The sequence below is a fragment of the Carya illinoinensis genome, chromosome 16 (assembly GCF_018687715.1).
Source record: "Carya illinoinensis cultivar Pawnee chromosome 16, C.illinoinensisPawnee_v1, whole genome shotgun sequence".
NCBI lineage: Eukaryota > Viridiplantae > Streptophyta > Magnoliopsida > Fagales > Juglandaceae > Carya > Carya illinoinensis.
Genome location: NC_056767.1, coordinates 218,189 through 235,833, shown reverse-complemented (window position 1 = coordinate 235,833; position 17,645 = coordinate 218,189). Strand labels below are relative to the sequence as shown.

The window sequence follows — 17,645 nt, the reverse complement described above, 5'->3', positions numbered from 1 at the left end:
ACAGCCATTGACTCGGGACTTTTAAGATTGTAAGTGTAAATTTTATTTTTGTCTTTTTTTCCATGTATTTTTAAAATACTTTTAAATAATTAAAAAAGTTTTACAATAACAATAAAAAATACTTACTTAATCATTAAATATAAATAAAAAAATAAAAAACTATCGAAAAAATTACTAGGTTAATTATATTCGTAGATTAATATATTTTTAGATAAAAAAAAAGCTAAACTTAAATTAGAGGAGAAATGATTACTTTTAAAATTTTAAGCCACGAGTACTACAGGCATAGTACATAGCATGGAAAATCCACGCGCGGGTAACGAAAACAGAGAGAGAGGCGCCAAAAGTTACGAAAACTCAAAAAGGTTATTCGTTCATATTCTGAATTTCTGATTCTGCTCCCGCCCCGCCCCGCCCCGCTCTTCATTTCGTGTTTTATATATCTTTCTCCGCTTTCCCCTTTTCCATTTATATTTGCCTTTTCTTTCTTCCCTCCCCAATCTGTCTATTTGCCTGTGCCTGTGTCCGTTCGAGATTAAAACACAGACATTCCAACAAGCACAAGCACGAAAATGGCTACTATTGGTGGAGTAAAGGGGAGGAAGAGAGTGGAGGCCTCTTCGGAGTCCCAGACTGCCACTTCTTCTCTCCTTCGCGCCAAAGATGGCAGCGCTTTTGCTCGATGGTACCCTTTTCCATATTCTCTCTCCCTCTCTTCTGTAGTCGAGAAACGTTTTCTAATGCTCGTTAAGAAAACGAAACGTTTATGTTTTATTTTTTTAATATACACATCTCAACTATTTTTACAACGCGGTATTAGCGGACTTTGAATTGTAGTTTTTATTAAATGCCTTCAATTTTGGTTCGATTGATATTTGATGAAGATGGGTTTTGATTACTGCTTGCTGTACGCAGTGAAGAGTGCAACAAGAATGTTCCAGTGGCTCTCATAAGCATGCACAGTTGCAGCCTCGATGCCAAAATCAAACTTAATCTCGGTTCGTATCCTCTCATTTATGTATATTCGTATCTCAAAATATCACTTGTTTTCTTTTCGTTCAAATAAACAAGAACCTATTTTGATGCATATGTTTTACTATTCCTGTTTATTTTCTGTTTTAGAGGCTCAAGTCGTGGAGATGTCCACTGAGTCCAAAAAGAAGCCTGCAGACAGGTATATTTGGTTTTCTGTGCGTGTTATTCCGCTATTAACGTCCCTTTTTATTTTAAATAAATTGATTTTGAATATTTACGCAGGAAGAAAATAGGTACAGCAGGACCTAAGGCAAAGAAAGCAAAAGCTGAGAAGAAGGTGAAGAAGGGCAAGGATCCAAGCATGCCCAAGCGCCCTCCCACTGCCTTCTTTCTCTTCATGTACAGACTCTCTCTCTCTCTCTCTCTCTCTCTCTCTCTCTCTCTCTCTCTCTCTCTCTCTCTCTCTCTCTCTCTCTCTCTCTCTCTACAGTCTGATCAGATCCTTGTTTTGATTGGTTTTTGCGTTTATCATAATGCCATGCATTATTCTTTGTGTGATATATATATAAATATATATATTTATATATATTCTGAGCGGATTTATTCTATGTTTCAGGGATGACTTTAGAAAGGCCTATAAGGAAGCACATCCCGATTCCAAGGACGTCAAAGTGGTATAAATCTTTGCACTAAATTTATTTTCTGGTTTGTGATTCGATTGTGGTTAGTCTTATTATCTTGCTGGTCGATGAAACTTAGGTTGCAAAGGAGGGTGGAGAGAAGTGGAGAACCTTGACTGAAGAAGTGAGTCTTGAATTATTGTTATTCTCTTCAAAGTCGAATGCTAAATTATACGAGTGTCCTGACCTTTTTGGCATATTTGGTTTTCAGGAGAAGAAAGTTTACCAGGATAAAGCTTCTGATCTTAAGACAGAGTATGAACAGGCCTTGGAGAATCATAATGCTGAAGATGAAGATGTAATTCGTTCCTAGATGTTGCAGTTATTTCTTCCTTTTGATTTTAAGTTTCTTTATTTAGATTGTTTTGTCGTATGTTTTTTATTCTGAACAAGTGGCTTTTATTGTTTTGTCGTATGTTTTTTTATTCTGAACAAGTGGCTTTTATTACTTTTCCAGGGTGATGGAGGTTCAGAGAAGGAAGTGGAGGGAGCATCTGATGGAGCTCCCGAGAAGGAAGTGGAGGGAGCATCTGATGGAGAGTAGGGCAGTTTGCATGTTGAATTTTCATCTGTGATGATTAGTTCTGGTCCCTTGTAAATTTTTAGAACTGGTTTTGTCTAGTAGTTTGAGTGTAGATGTTAGAAGCTTTCTCAAGGGAAAATATAGTGTTTCTTGGTTTGGGGCACCGTTTGTATTCTTCTCAGAATGCTAATTGTTGGTTAACTTGCCAAGTATCTGGCCTAAGTCACTTTCTTGTTATTCATATAGTTGTTCTGGTGGTTCTTTGTTCTTAATTGGTTTCTTCATTGGCTTAAGCGATTAGTTGTTGGGGGCATGCATTCGCATTAATTTGCTTTGCACGAACGCTTCTGAAGCAGATTCTTTGGGATGGATGTGCATGCGGTCATTGAAATTGTTTTGGAGGTGTTCTCCATTTTATGGTTTATGCGCTTTAAGCAATAATAACTCATTATTTCTATTTAATGAAAAGATGAATGCTAGAGTAGACAGATGAGTTGTTGCAGAAAGCCGAACCTATATCTCATTGGACACTTGTTTCATTGTCCTACAAGGTGGCAGAGGTTTGCCACACGCACAAATTGTGGGAATAGGCAGCTGCGGGGAGGATATTGTATGGCCTTCTGGTATCTCTCCACATAGTCTGTTTGCTCTGAAGTTGGCAAGTCTTAGGCCTTCAATACCCAACAAGTTATTCGGGATTCTTCCTGAGAGTCCATTGATGGACAGGTCAAGCCATTGAAGTTTTATCAATAGGCCTAAACCTGTAGGGATGGCGCCGTTAATCTGGTTCCTTGAAACATCAAACCTTTCAAGTTTAGTCAGGTTTGAAATTAAACTGGGGAGGTGGCTTGAAATCCCTTTGCTAGCAACGTTGAGCACTTTCAAGTTCAAGCCTTCCCTCAGTTCAGGAATGCTGCCTGTAATGTGATTACTCGATACGTCTATAAGCTCTAAAAAGCTGCTCGTTTTGTTATTCAAGATCCTTGAGATAGACCCAGTAAAGCTGATTTGAGTGAAGATCAATCGAGGAGAGCCAGCCTGGCAATCTGAATTCTGAAAGATCTGACCTCAATTGGTTGTTTGAGAGCTTGACCTTTTGCAAATTTGACATATTTGCAAATATGTCAAATTTGTTAGTCAGGTTATCTGAACACTTTTTCTTGATAAATTTATAAATTGAAGATTACCGAGATTTCCTAGGTTTGGAGGGATCTGCCCCCGCAAATGGTTCCCACTGAGTGAGAGGGTCTGGAGTAAGGACAAATGACCTAAACCTGGAGGAATATTTCCTTCGAGGGCATTGTCTTCTAGGACCAGCTGAGGGAGGTGGATTAGATTTGAGAAGCTTTTAGGAATTGGACCTCTCATATGTTGCATCCCACTTCTAACCATTACCTCCAAGAAGAGTAGATTGCCCGGAGAAGGGGAAAGAGTGCCCTTCATGTAACGGCTAATGTCTCTATCAGGTCTTTGCAGCAGCAATCCGGTAAGTCTCCCGTAGTTGTATCACACTGTACACCCTCCCAGCCTCCATCACAGCGGCCGTTTCCTGTCCACTTAGAGAGGAAATCAGTGGTGTCCTTCAAGATTCTAGCTTTGAAGCTGAGAAGAGCAGCTATATCCGCTTCCGAGCAAACTGGGATTTGTGAGGTTGTTTGGGAAAGCGACTTTGACAACATATAGAAGAGTGAGGAAGACATCAGCAAAATATGGAAAAACTATCTCAGGCTTTGCATTTTGGAAGGTGCGTGGGTCTCGATTAGATCAGAAAAATTGCTGAAATATATATATATATATATATATATATATGGAAGTTTTCCTGTAACTTGAGATCTATCTGACAAGGAGACACAGAGTTGGAAATATGTGTGTGTATATATATGTATGTATATGTATATATGTATATTTCACTAAGAAAAAAGTGGTAGATGTTCCATAGGAGACATGAGTTCATTCCATCCCTTCACGTAGAAAGGAAGGAAAAATGATGAAGAAAACCTGCGAAAGTGTGACTGACAATTTTTCATTATAATTTGGTTGGAGGTCTGCAAGGATTATATATAGGAATCAAAAGTAGATGCGTTTTTGTTTTTGTTTTTTTTCCCATTCCTTCTTGAAAATTAAGAGAAGACTTTTTTCGATGGGTAATCAATCAATTTATAGACATTTACATGGACATAATTGTGAATGTTATAAATTCTCAAGATCATAATTAAAGTCAGAGCATATCTTCAGACTGTCGTGACTTCTAATTCATGCCATATTCAATCTTCAAGATACTCACAGCCTACTATCAAGAATTCCAGCATTACATAGCAAGATTGTATTTAATTCTTTGTTTCATTTTATAGTTTGATTGATTAGCTGTACAGAATATATGTCATATTCAACTATTGTAATTACTCAAGAATATGTGTACATAAACACTTTCAGCCTATCAATAAGATGTGTACTTTTCTTGTCATTCTCTGCTTTTTTACATGGTATTAGAGCCACATGGTTTACACCATTTTCAATCCAAATGGATGAAATCTATTCCCTCAACTCTTCCTTTGTTATCCCCAACACCACATAGTTTATCTCCATTAGACTTGATATTTCAAACTACTTGCTTTGGATTTCCCAATTTATGCCTGTCTTGCGCACTTACAATCTCCTTGGCGTCGTAGAAGGCACAGAATCCTGCCCACCACAATATCTCCCTACTTTCGCAGATAATCCCACCCTCCAACTCAATGCAGCCTTTTCTTATGGACTAAAATTAATTTATACTAAGTTGGATCAATGCCACCCTCACTGAAGGTGTCCTTTCTACTGTCTATGGTCTCAACACTTCCAAACAAGTGTGGATCTCACTTGCTACTAGATTTGCTTCACATTCAAGGTCTTGCATAACCCATATCAAAAGGCAACTCCAGACTCTCTGCCAAGAGTCTAAATCAAGTATTGCATATCTTCAGTTGGCTAAGCAATATGTTGACCAAATTGCTGCAGTGGGTAAATCCTTGAAGATGATGATATGATCTCTTATATTGTTAGTGGTTTTCACCCAGCTTATACTCTCTTTGTAACAAGTTTTTCCTTTGTCACTTGAGAGACCCCATGACCTTTGAAGCATTTCAATATGAGTTACTAAACTTTGAGGCACTGCTTGAGTCTCATTGCAGCACCATTCCACTTGAAATCAACCATATTGTCATATTTTCCAACAAGCAAGGCAAATCCTATCCTTCTCAGAAAAACAAGCCTCATAATTCCTTCAAATCTTTCCATTCTAAACAACAATTACACCAACTTCGTTGTCAGCAAACAGATTCTTCTCAACAACCTAAGTCCACGGCAACCCAGGTCATGTACCTTGTCAAATCTGTGGGAAGACCAGTCATCAAGCCCTTGATTGCTATCATCGAATGGATTTCAGCTATCAAGGGTGTCATCCTCCCACTCAACTTTCAGCCATGGTAGCTCAAACAAATGCTTCTCATGTTGAAGATGATGATCAGCCTTGGTATGCCGATAGTGCTGCCATCAGTCACATAATAGTAGCACTTGACAATCTAAACATCAAGCAACCGTTCAAAGGAAAAGATACTATGACAGTGGGAAATGGCTCCTTTCTTCCCATTCAAAACACTGGTTCTTCAACTATTCTCTCTAATGGTTCGCATTTACATTTAAAACAAGTCCTTCACTGCTCACAAGCGTATACAAATCTTGTATCTAGACAAAAATTCTGTTTTGATAATGCTTGTTATTTTATTCTTACTACTGATTCATTCTTTGTGAAGGACAATCAAACTAATCAAGTTCTTCTACAAGGTAGAAGTGAGGATAGCTTTTATCCGATGCACTTGAAAGGCTTGTTCACCAATCAGTCCAAGCAGCACACTGCTTTTCTTGGAGTCAAAACTTCTTCCACCATTTGGCATAACCAATTAGGACACCCAGCAAAAGACATTATGAATCATGTAATTCGTAGTTTTTAATCACCAATTTCAAGTTAAAAAATATCTACTGCACTATGTGAGCCTTGTCAATTATCTAAAATAAAAGGTTGCCATTTTTCTCATCTACTCGAGTCTCATCTCATCCTCTTGAACTTATAAATTCTGATGTTTGGTATGCTCCAATTCAATCTGTCGATGGATGTCGCTACTATGTTCTGATGCAGGGGGATCCGAGACAGATGATGCTGAGCTGTCAGATTGCACCTTGATGGCGCTGAAATACCATGAGTTGGCAGATCAGCGCAAAGGCGGGAATTGATTGGGATATGTTCCTCATTGGGGCCGTTTTGAGTGCGTTTCAGTCTTTTGGCCATAACTTTGGCTACGGGTGTCGGAATCGCACATAAGACCCCAATTCGGAAAGCTCTTTTCGGCGCGCACGCTGTCCACATTGAGCATAGCTCCATGTGCCTTTTTTTCGACCTCAAATTCTGCTGTTTTTCCATCCAAATCACTAGTTTTAGTTATTCTTTTCTATTTATGGTAATATTTTGCTTGTCAGTTAGGAAGTCATTTTAAACCCGATTTGGGCCGGATTTTTTGCAGATTGCTTATTTTATTTCGAATTTCAATTTGGAGTGATTTTCGAGATTTTGCTATTTTTGGCAAAATTCGGATAAACAGGATTTTTGGCTATAACAGTCCGGCTTGTGGGCTGATTTTCATTATTGCTTGATTTTATAATATTCAGTTAAACCCTAGAGACGTTTCTCTCTGGTTTTGGGCGATTTTTACTCTTGTGAATCATCTGTTGGAACTAGCCTGCAGGATAATCGCTATTCTGTCCGGCGTCAGTTGGCATCAGAGCTTCAACATCTTCCTGGGAAATTTCACCAGTTTCAATGGCCAGTGGTCGTGGTCGTGGTCGTCGTGGGCAGATTCCGAATGAGGAAGCCCATCGCCGTGATCGTAGCGTTCAGGATGCGATGATTGAGGATTTGCAGAGGCAAATCGCAGAATTAACCCAGCGCCTGGCGGCGCAGGATTTCGAGGATCGTGAGGCCTCTGATCACGATTCTAATTCCACTTTCGAAAACCCATATCACAATTGTGCTCTATTCCGGGAGCACCGTGGTCGGGAGGAGCGTCATGGAGACCTCGGTTTTCGGGTGGATCTGCCCGAGTTTTCTGGTACGTTACAGGCCGAGGGATTCGTGGATTGGATTAACGAAGTGGAGCGTATTTTTGATTATAAGGAAGTCCCCGATCGTGTGAAAGTGAAACTGATCGCCATTAAACTTAAGGGCAGAGCATCTGCGTGGTGGGAGTAGTTGCGACGTTCACGAGACAGGCAGGGCAAGGCCAAGATCACTGATTGGGAGAGGATGAAGAAGAAGATGAAGGGTCACTTATTTCGAATTTCAATTTGGAGTGATTTTTGAGATTTTGCTATTTTTGAAAAAATTCGGATAAACACGATTTTTGGCTATAACAGTCCGGCTTGTGGGCTGATTTTCATTATTGCTTGATTTTATAATATTCAGTTAAACCCTAGAGACGTTTCTCTCTGGTTTTGGGCGATTTTTACTCTTGTGAATCATCTGTTGGAACTAGCCTGCAGGATAATCGCTATTCTGTCCGGCATCATGTTCTTTTCATAGATGATTTTTCATGCTTTACTTGGATCTTCCCTCTTAAACTTAAATCTGATGTACTTTCATGCTTCATCAAATTTTAGACTTTGGTAGAAAATATGCTCTCTCACAAAATCAAGTATTTTCAATCGGATGGAGGTGGAGAATTCACTTCTTCCTTCTTCAAACAATTTTTAGATAACAATGACATTTACCATCGTCTCTCTTGTCCCTATACAACCCAACAAAATGGCCTAGCAGAGTGAAAACATCGTTACATCATTGAGACAGGTCTTGCACTATTAGCCACTTCTCACTTACCTTCCAAACACTGGTCCGATGCATTCTCTACATTTGTCTACCTCATCAATCGACTCCCCACTTCCTACTTAATTTTTCTTCCCCTTATATCAAGTTTCACAAACATCCTGACTATACCTTTTTAAAAGTCTTTGGATGTGCATGTTTTCCTCTCCTCAAGCCATATAACAACCACAAATTGGGATTTCGAACTAAAAGGTGTATCTTCCTTAGTTACATCTCCCACCACCATGACTACAGATGTTTAGATCCTGTCTTTATCTCTCACAGTGTTGTCTTTAATGAATTGACCGTCCTTGCCACGGCTATGCAAACTTCTTCTCCCTTGCCTCGCAAAGAACAACACACATGTACTGTCCATTCTCTCTCTCACTCGTTACAACTTCTAACCCCTTCAAATTTTCATCTGCTGTACCTATTTCATCTTCATTGCTACTCTCTCAATCAGACACTATCTCCTCCACCAACTCAGTTCACAGCACCATCAGTTCTCTCTCTCACCCAGTAACCACATCTCCTACTGCGACACATCCCACCTTAGTGCATCCAATGAAAATTAGAGCAAAATCAGGCACCTCTCGCCCCAAAGTATTTTTTGACTATCAACTTTATTACTCAACCAAACGTCCCTTCAAAGCCTTTCACACCACCATGTTACTTCCTGAGCCTACCTCTTACACTCAAGCAGCTAAATCCTTAGAATGGAGAGAAGCCATGGCAGCAGAATATCATGCTCTTCAACTCAATAATACATGGACTGTATGTCCACGCCCTAAAGACCATAACATCATTCATAGCAAGTGGGTCTTCCACATCAAACAAAAGTCAGATGGTTCTCTTGATAGGTACAAGGCATGTTTAGTTGCCAAAGGTTTTCAGCAACATGATGGCATAGATTACACTGAGACTTTCAGTCCAGTGATCAAACCATCCACCATACGTGTAGTTCTCACTCTTGCAATCCATTTTTATTGGCCTATCAAACAGCTGGACGTGTCCAATGCCTTCCTCCATGGACACTTGCAAGAAATTGTATACATGGAGCAACCACAAGGTTTCAAGCACCCTGACTTTCCAGAGTATGTGTGCAAGCTCAACAAATCCATCTATGAACTCAAACAAGCTCCAAGGACTTGGTTCCACAGATTCTCTCAAGTTCTACTTGCTCTAAACTTCAAGGAACCCCAAGTTGATAACTCCCTATTTACCTTTCACAAAGATAACATTCACATCTTTCTCTTGGTCTATGTTGATGACATCATCGTCACTGGCACTCATATGCACCATATTTCTGCTTTGATTCATCTACTTCAACAAGAATTTGCAGTTAAAGGCCTAGGAACACTTGCTTTCTTCGTAGGAATTCGAGCAATCTGAGACCATACATCGATCGAGCAATCTTGATGTCACTACTTATTGTCAAATTGTGGGTGCATTTCAATATTGCACCTTAACTAGACCAGACATAGCATATTCTGTTAATCAGTTATCTCAATTCCTTCATTCTCCAACAACCATACACTGGATTGCAGGAAAATGGGTTCTTCGATAACTTAAAGGCTTCATCACTCATGGTTTACATCTCAGCCCTGGCTCACTTTCACTTACTGTTTATTGTGACTCAGATTGGGCATGCTCGATCGATGATAGAAGATCCACTAGTGGCTATGGCATCTTTCTTGGCTCTTCTCTAGTTTATTGGAGTGCTAAAAAGCAAGCTATGGTATCTTGAAGCAGTACAGAAGCTGAGTATCAATCATTAGCACTAGTGACAGTTGAGCTTTTTTTGGCTACGGATGCTCTTACATGATTTGAAAATCCCTCTCCTCATGACACCAACCATCTAGTGTGATAATCTTGATGTCATTTATCTTGCATCCAATCCCATCTTTCATGCTCGAACCAAACACATTGAAGTGGACTACCACTTCATTCAAGAAAAAGTAATCAATCAAGATATTCAGTTTAAAAAAATTACCACTACAGTTCAAGTTGTAGATGTTTTCACCAAAGGTTGATTTATCCTCCTATGTCACAAGCTAATTGTTCAACCTCACACCGTTACCTTGAGGGGGCCTGTTAATGTTATAAATTCTCAATATCATAATTCAAGTCAGAGCATATCTCCAGACTAGCCCAACTCATGCCAAATTCAATCTTCAAGATCCTTACAGCTTGCTATCAAGGATTCCATCATTACATAACAAGATTGCATTTAATTTTTGTTTCTTTTTATGGTTTGATTGATTAGCTATACATAATATATGCCATACTCAACTGCTGTAATTACTCAATAATATGTGTATATAAACACCTTCAGCATATCAATAAGATGTGTGCTTTTCTTGTCATTCTTTGTTTTCCTACAATAATGGCCATTTGAATAGCATTGGAGCGCTATAGATTCAAATTCGACTTCCCCAATTTTGTAAATCAACCTTATAAAGCCAGTCATATTGCTTTTTAACCATCCTTTTGTTGTGGTTTGGCTGAGCATGAAGCAATGTGTTTATGTAGGGTAGTTGCACCATTAATGTTGAGGTAATGCTAAGCCTAGAAGTATTACATATAATTTATTCTTATAAGGTTGCTAAGAAGATTGTAATTAGGTCTAGTTGAGTTTTTTTTTTTTCCAAAGCAAGTACTTCATAAATAAACTAAGTGGTTACAAGATACTAGATTCAATGGAGTAGGAGCCTCCAACAATCTTCCCAAAACATACAAATGTAACACGAGAAATAAAAAAGAGGGATCTGGAGGCAAAAAGTTGGTTCTCACCCATTTCCCACAAAGGAGAAGTCGCTTGAAGCGGTTTTTGTATAATATGATAAACAAACTATAAAACTACTACTACAAGTCATAGTAGATTGTTGTGTGCTGCATTTTTTGGTCTGTATTGGCTGAATGAGACTTTCACGACCATTTTATCTTGCTTCTTGGTTAGGAAAAGCAAGAACATAGGGAAGTAGAAACCGAAAGATGAGTTAATTCGTCGGCAAACAATTGTAATTGGACGTGTAGGCATGTGTGTTTCACGTGCCACTCTTGAAAAGAAGGTAAATTTCAGATCTAAGAGATCCAAAGCCGCTGATCTCGGTGGTGCTACACGTGATAGAGGCAAACTCCCCTTGGCGTGGGGGCGTGAGTTTCACACCGCTCTTTTGGTCAATTTTCTTCCATCATCCGACATATCGGTGGCTGTAGAGTTTGCTGGTGGGGCATGTGGTAGTCATAGGAGGCCGGTAGGCATTAGATCAGCGCATCTTGGTGCTTCGGACTGAAAACTAAAGAAAAATTGAAGGAAAAAAAAGCTATGGACAATTCTGACATTGGACGGACGTTAGGAGGGAGGGTGGAGCTTTGGGTGGAAATGATGGGTTCTTTCGTTACTTTGGTAGAGAGAAAAAATGCTTAGTTGTATTATTAAGACACAAATTAATAATCTAGTTGAGTTAAGAGTGATGAATTATGAATATACAAATTATGGTAATTTCTGTTTTTAACTAATAATGAGTCAAATCAGAATTTATTGTTAGAAGCCATGAATGTTTAGAGGGATGGACAATGCTAGGGTTACCAAATGTGTCTATCAAATATGTACACTAGTATAAATGAGTTTTTTTTTTTTTTTTTTGCTTTAAGCATTTTTTAAACATCCTTAACCATTTAAAAATAAAAAATATAAATTAACTAATAGTAATTTTTTAACTATTAAAAAATATAAATATAAAATAAAAATAAAAATAAAAATATATGAATAGAGACTTGATGGTCATATTTAGGCTTTGTTTAGATGTTGGGCTGAGTTGAGATAACTTGAGTTCTTTATGAATAGTAGTGAGTTGAGATGGTGGAGTGAGTTTTGTGGAGCCCACCTAAGATAAGTTTATATGTGTTTGGATGTTAAGATAAGTTTATATGTATTTATAGGAAGTTGAAAAAAGTTGTGGGTCCTGCGTGTAAAGAGATGTTGAGTTGAAAAAGTTATGGGTCTCACGTGTAAAGAGATTTTGAGTTAAGATGAGTTTAGTTATTTGAGAATTGAGTATTTAAATGTTAGACTCAGTTTAAAAATTCAAGTTACAAATGAGGCCTTAATAATTTTATCATTTTCCTCGTAGGGATATGGAGTGCAGTTGTCCTCAATACAAAAGGATGATGGTACATTTACTTCTTTATTACCATCCATTTACTACTCTAGTGTATTTTATTTTTTTATTATTTTCTTTTAAATATATTTTTAACATCCTTAATTATTAAAAAAATATATAACTTCACTAATAATCACTTTCTTAACTATTAAGTAAAAAAAAAATAGTAAAAGGGTGATAGAAGAGTGGTAAGCCTATCATTATTCCAAATAAATGGGATGGATGCTTCTGAATTTTTTCAAGTTTCTTTCGTTATTCAACGATTTGATTGAATGGATTAAGTTGCGTTGATTGCGTGAGAAAGGTTATACGATATATCCCTAGTTGATGGACACTAAGGTAGGTTTGGATAGCGAGATGAGAATTTTTTATTTTAGATGAAATTTTAAAATATTATTTTTTAATATTATTATTGTTTTAAAATTTGAAAAAGTTTAATTGTTTATTATATTTTGTGTGAAAATTTAAAAAGTTGTAATGATGAGATTAAATGAAATGAAAATTTTATATCTCATCCCATTTGCTGAACCTGCCTTAATGTTGACTAGACTTTAGAGTCGTTAGTTTTTATATGAACTGCATGGATGATTGGATCTTGGAGAGTACTCTTCAAGTCCAAGATTGATTTGTTTAAGGTCATGCTCCTAAGTAAATTCCTGAAGGCTAATCGCAGTAATTGAGGACCCCCAATGCAACAATGATTAATATTGGGGATATTGCTCAAACAAAGAATCTTAATTCCGTGCTGTGTACGTTTTGTATTTTTTGGTTTTTCAATAGTAATGCGCCACGTACGTATTAGATCATATATATGTGAGCTGTTGCTTGGAATTTGTCATAGAAAAAGACTTTAGCCACAAATGAATTATACAAAAGTAAACCCATAAACTGTTGTGGAATGATGTAGTACGTCAAATTATAAAGTTACTTTTATTATAAAATAAATCTAATGGATTCTTTGAAACTACATCAGTTTGTGGATTTACTCTATATAATCTTTTTGTATATGTAGCAGTTCTCTTTGTCATATATGTATCCTCTTGCATGCAAGACTGCTTGGTGGCTAGCTCCAGCCTGATCTCACCCGGTCCATGCAAAAATTGAGAAACCACCCATCTCTCGACCACGTACCTAACCTAGCTCAAAATGTTTACATAACATTATATATATATATATATAAATAGGTTCCAACAAAATATTTAATAATAGTATAAATCAAAGTATTAACACTGTCAGGAATTCCCATTCCTATGGTTTCATCGAAAATAGGCAATCCTTTTATTTGCGCTCCAAAAATATATACTTTTCTTTGATTTTCTTGAAAATGACTGTATTTCAAAGCCTAGTTTAAAATGTTGTTAAAACTAGTTTTGTCAATGACAAAGACAAGACTGTGGTTAAATCTAGCCACTCTCACTTGGAGACAATTATTATTTCTCGCTTTGGAAAGCAAATAAAAGCTCTCCAATTAAAATTCCTGATACTAGTTCAGATGCTCCCACATATAAGGAGACAAATAAAATCATTCAACAAAACAATTTAATTAACCAAAGTCTCCATATTATTGGTCAAAAATTGAACCACATTGAAGACAAAATAGAAAAACCACCTCTTTTGACTTCATCTTCAAATATTTCAAAACCTATTGAAAAAATCTTTGATTATTTACCACAAAACAGGCCAAAACTCTCGATAAAATTAATCAAATGTTTCAGAATATTAAGAAAGAAAAACCCTCTACCAGTGCTTTAAACAACAATGGTAAGGATGATTTCTCTTTATAAACTACTGATGAATCATCTGAGAGTGATTCTTCTATTATTAAAGATATTGTTTTACTTGAATTTTTTTTTTAAGATATTGATTTACAAAGTAAACCTGAAATCGTAAGATTTTCTTCAAAATGACCCAAACCAATGAGTTTGATGAAGAATTGGTGTTCCAGGTCAACTCCTCCTAATTTACAGTTTGAACCCAGTTTTCTATTCCAGTAGAAAATTTTATGAATAAAATATTGATGGACTCTCTGAACAAGAGATCCTCAATATCATGAGTAAAATGCCTATGGTTGCAAATGCTTATACTAATAATGATCACAAACAAACTAAGATTGTTAAAATTTTATCTACTGGTTTTTTGGGTATGCTTCGACACTGGTGGGACAAACACCTGACTAATGAAGCAAAAGAAACCATTTAGAATGTTGTTCAGCATAATGACGAAGGGTTGCCTATTTTCGATGAAACCATAGGAATGAGAATTCCTGATGGTGTTAATACTTTGATTTATACTATTATTAAACATTTTGTTGGAACCCCCTTCAATATTACTAATTGTATTAGTGATCATTTGAATAATTTGAGATGTCGTCAAATGTCTGATTATAGATGATACCAAGATGTTTTTATGTCAAGAGTTATGCTTAGATACGATAGTCAAAAGCCATACTGGAAAGAAAAACTTATTGATGGTCTACCTCATTTATTTGCTCACAAGGTTAAGGATGAACTTACTGGTATCTTATGAACTTACTGGTATCTTAGGACTCCTTAATTATGATAATTACAGTTATGATGATATTATCAGTACAATTAAGAAGCTTGGTATTAATATGTGTAATGATCAAAGAATACTTCGTCAATAGATGAAGAATAATAAGAAAGCCAAATATGAAATGGGTAATTTTTGTGAATAATTTGACCTTCCTCCTATTGTTCTATCTATACATAAACATATTTTTGATAACAAAAAGAGTTTTAAAACTCCTTAAAAAAGAAAGTGTCTTAACTGTGGCAAATCTAGGCATTTTGTTGATAAATGTCCCAAGAAGCCCAATAAATTTAAAAACAAGCTTAACTAGTTGAATATCAATGCCAGTGATCAAGAAGATTTAATTTGTCTCCTCGAAACAAAATCTTTTACATCATTTGACATTAATGAATTTAGTTCTTAGAAACAGATTCATTTGATTCCTCCAATATTAAGTTTGGTTGTAATGATTCTTGTTGTAAACCTTTGGGTAAAACAATTAATATTTTAATCAAATCTGAAAAATAAGAAAATCTTTTATTAACTATGATTTCTCAAATTACAAACCTCGAGCTTAAAGAAAAATACATTCACAAGTTCAAGAAGACGATGGTTTGTCATGAACCAGAAACTTCTAGACAAAACATTAGCTTTCAAGAAACTTTGGGAAAATTTGAAAAGAAAAACCCAAAAATATTTCTACTAATAATTTACAAAGAGAAGTTAACTTTATTGAAACAGAAATTATTAAATTCAAAGCTGAGATCAACAGTCTCAAATCCGAAAATGATTCTTTTAAATAAGAATTATTGTGTTTAAAGATTGATAAACAATTTGATCATGAAATCTCTTCTGATAAAGAGCATATAAATGATTCTGAAGGTAGTCAAAAGGAACAAATTTATGCTGATAACCAAATTTGTTTAATATGTCATACTATTCCTGTAACAGCCCGCTAGAAATTCAATTGTGAAATTTCTATTAACTTTAGGAATATCGTGAAAAACCCATAAGTTTTCACGGATCCATTAATCGTATAGATTTTTGTCTAACTACATAGTTAGTGTTATTATTTACTATGGTATCAGAAGTGTATTTTTGATTATTGGAGATAGTTAGAAGTGTCAAAATGTATTATGATTTGTGCCATTAGACTCGGAGGGTTATTTAAAGTCTTATGGCGCAATAACTTTTTTTCATATTTTCGGACAAAACGTCTGTTCAAAACTGTAGATATTATTGGATAAAAAGAAATATCTTGAGGTAATTTTTGTGAATATTATTGGGTAAAAATATTTTGAGTTGATTTTTATAGATATTATTAGATAAAAATATCTTAAGTTGATTTTTGTAGATATTATTGGATAGAATATTATGAGATAATCTTTTATAGATATTTTGGGTAGGAGAAAACCACACTCAACTCTCAACTCCAGCCTTATCACCTCCCTTATCTCGTCCATAAATGTGTCCAGCCAGCACCCATGAACTTATCTTCAATTACTCATTCTAATAAAAGATTATCAAACACTCTCTCTCGGACAGATTTTAGGAGATCTTTTGCATGCCCATTTCGAAGCTGTTGTAAGTGTTTTATCATAAAGTCTCCTTCATATAAGTTGTTCCTTTTTGAGTTTAGTTTACATGGATATCTTATTTGCCCCATTTGAAGATCATTTGGTCAGTAAAATGTTGTGTAAACTATAGAAAGGTCATTCTGGGAGATAAACTGGAGAATATGTTATAGTTTGGAGTTTTTGACCAAGCTAATGGATAGATATTGGTCCGAAATTTTTATGGAGTATTGTTAACATGTATATGTGACTATTGGTTGAGGATTTTTGCATGATTAAAGGTTTTGATGAAAGATGTTCTTAGATTTAGAAACTTAGAAACTGGAAGAAGAAAAACAGTTTCTGTTTTGAGAAAGTTTAACTCTTTGGTGGTCTAAACCTATTCTAATGACTTTGATAATTTTATTGGAGGATCCTAAACATCTTATATACATGTTATATTATTATTTTGAAGATATTTGATATTAGTTTCAAAGATATGAAATTTTATGCAAAGAGATATTCAAATAAGTCAAAGTGTGGATATTCTTGGCTAAATTTATGTTTTGGTTAATTTCTAACCATATGATCTTGAATTAAAAGCTTATATATGTTTTAGGACATCTTTTTAAACCATGTGATGGTTTGGTTTGAAGATCATATATTTATAAGTCATAGATCAAGAGATTTATCAAAACTAGTTGAGGGAAAAGTTTATGTTTTAGGACTAAGTGTAAAACCAAAAAACTCCAAATGTTATTTTGTGATTTTGGTGACTTTAGTTTGATGATTTAAAGCATGGTTGATGTTAGGATGATATTATGAATATGTTAGAAGTAAGATTTGATTTTTTGAAATTCTTGGAGATGTTTTGATTTAAGGTCAAAACTTGTGATTCAAGTGCTTGGATCTTTTTACAAAAAAGTTTGGTGTTGATTATTAGCTTTTTCTAAATGGATGTTTTAAGTATGGTTTTGAACTTAGGATTGGAAGATGTTTGTTGCAAAATTTTGGTTTAAGCATGAGTTTTGAAGTTGGAAGGAATTGCAACAAAAATAAAGGGAAATTGCCTATGGATGTTTCGACCATAGTGTGTTCTTCATAGTTGTGTTTTGTTTTAAATTTTTCTGAGTTGATATTTAAGTTTAGGACAAGATTTACATGAGGAATGTAAATTTTGGAAACTTTTGGAGTTAATATGCAAAATCCTTAAGTTATGGGTAAAACGGTCATTTTCCCACATGTAGAGAGTAAAATGAAAATTTTACTCTTTAAGTTAGTATTTTCCATATTTCAAATTATTAGTGATTTAGTTCTAACTTTTAGAATCAC

At 35.7% G+C, this 17,645-nt stretch overlaps 2 protein-coding genes and 1 pseudogene across 2 annotated transcripts; 2 read left to right on the top strand and 1 right to left on the bottom strand.

Moving 5' to 3' along the window:
• The first annotated feature begins 448 nt into the window (after window positions 1-448).
• On the top strand, window positions 449-2,450 carry LOC122298565 (high mobility group B protein 7). Its single transcript, XM_043108375.1, has 8 exons — window positions 449-685; window positions 916-998; window positions 1,123-1,174; window positions 1,258-1,374; window positions 1,592-1,649; window positions 1,735-1,779; window positions 1,867-1,953; window positions 2,113-2,450. Exons 1-8 carry the CDS (start codon window positions 573-575, stop codon window positions 2,197-2,199), a joined length of 642 nt encoding a protein of 213 aa, XP_042964309.1. The 5' UTR covers window positions 449-572; the 3' UTR covers window positions 2,200-2,450.
• Window positions 2,451-2,691: 241 nt separating this feature from the next.
• Window positions 2,692-4,185, bottom strand: LOC122299565 (DNA damage-repair/toleration protein DRT100). Its single transcript, XM_043109936.1, is given in 6 exon segments — window positions 2,692-2,755; window positions 2,757-2,799; window positions 2,802-3,177; window positions 3,179-3,288; window positions 3,321-3,677; window positions 3,680-4,185. Coding segments are annotated over 6 exon segments (1,149 nt in total). The 5' UTR covers window positions 3,879-4,185.
• A 994-nt stretch (window positions 4,186-5,179) lies between these two features.
• On the top strand, window positions 5,180-5,274 carry LOC122300000 (annotated as a pseudogene).
• The last annotated feature ends 12,371 nt before the right edge of the window (window positions 5,275-17,645 follow it).

Bases quoted from the DNA above. Each gene is read 5' to 3' on its own strand.
- LOC122298565 (XM_043108375.1), top strand. From the start codon at position 573: ATGGCTACTATTGGTGGAGTAAAGGGGAGGAAGAGAGTGGAGGCCTCT. The intron at 1,375-1,591 runs GTACAGACTCTC...TCTATGTTTCAG, and splicing joins ACTGCCTTCTTTCTCTTCAT to GGATGACTTTAGAAAGGCCT. The intron at 1,954-2,112 runs GTAATTCGTTCC...TTACTTTTCCAG, and splicing joins ATAATGCTGAAGATGAAGAT to GGTGATGGAGGTTCAGAGAA.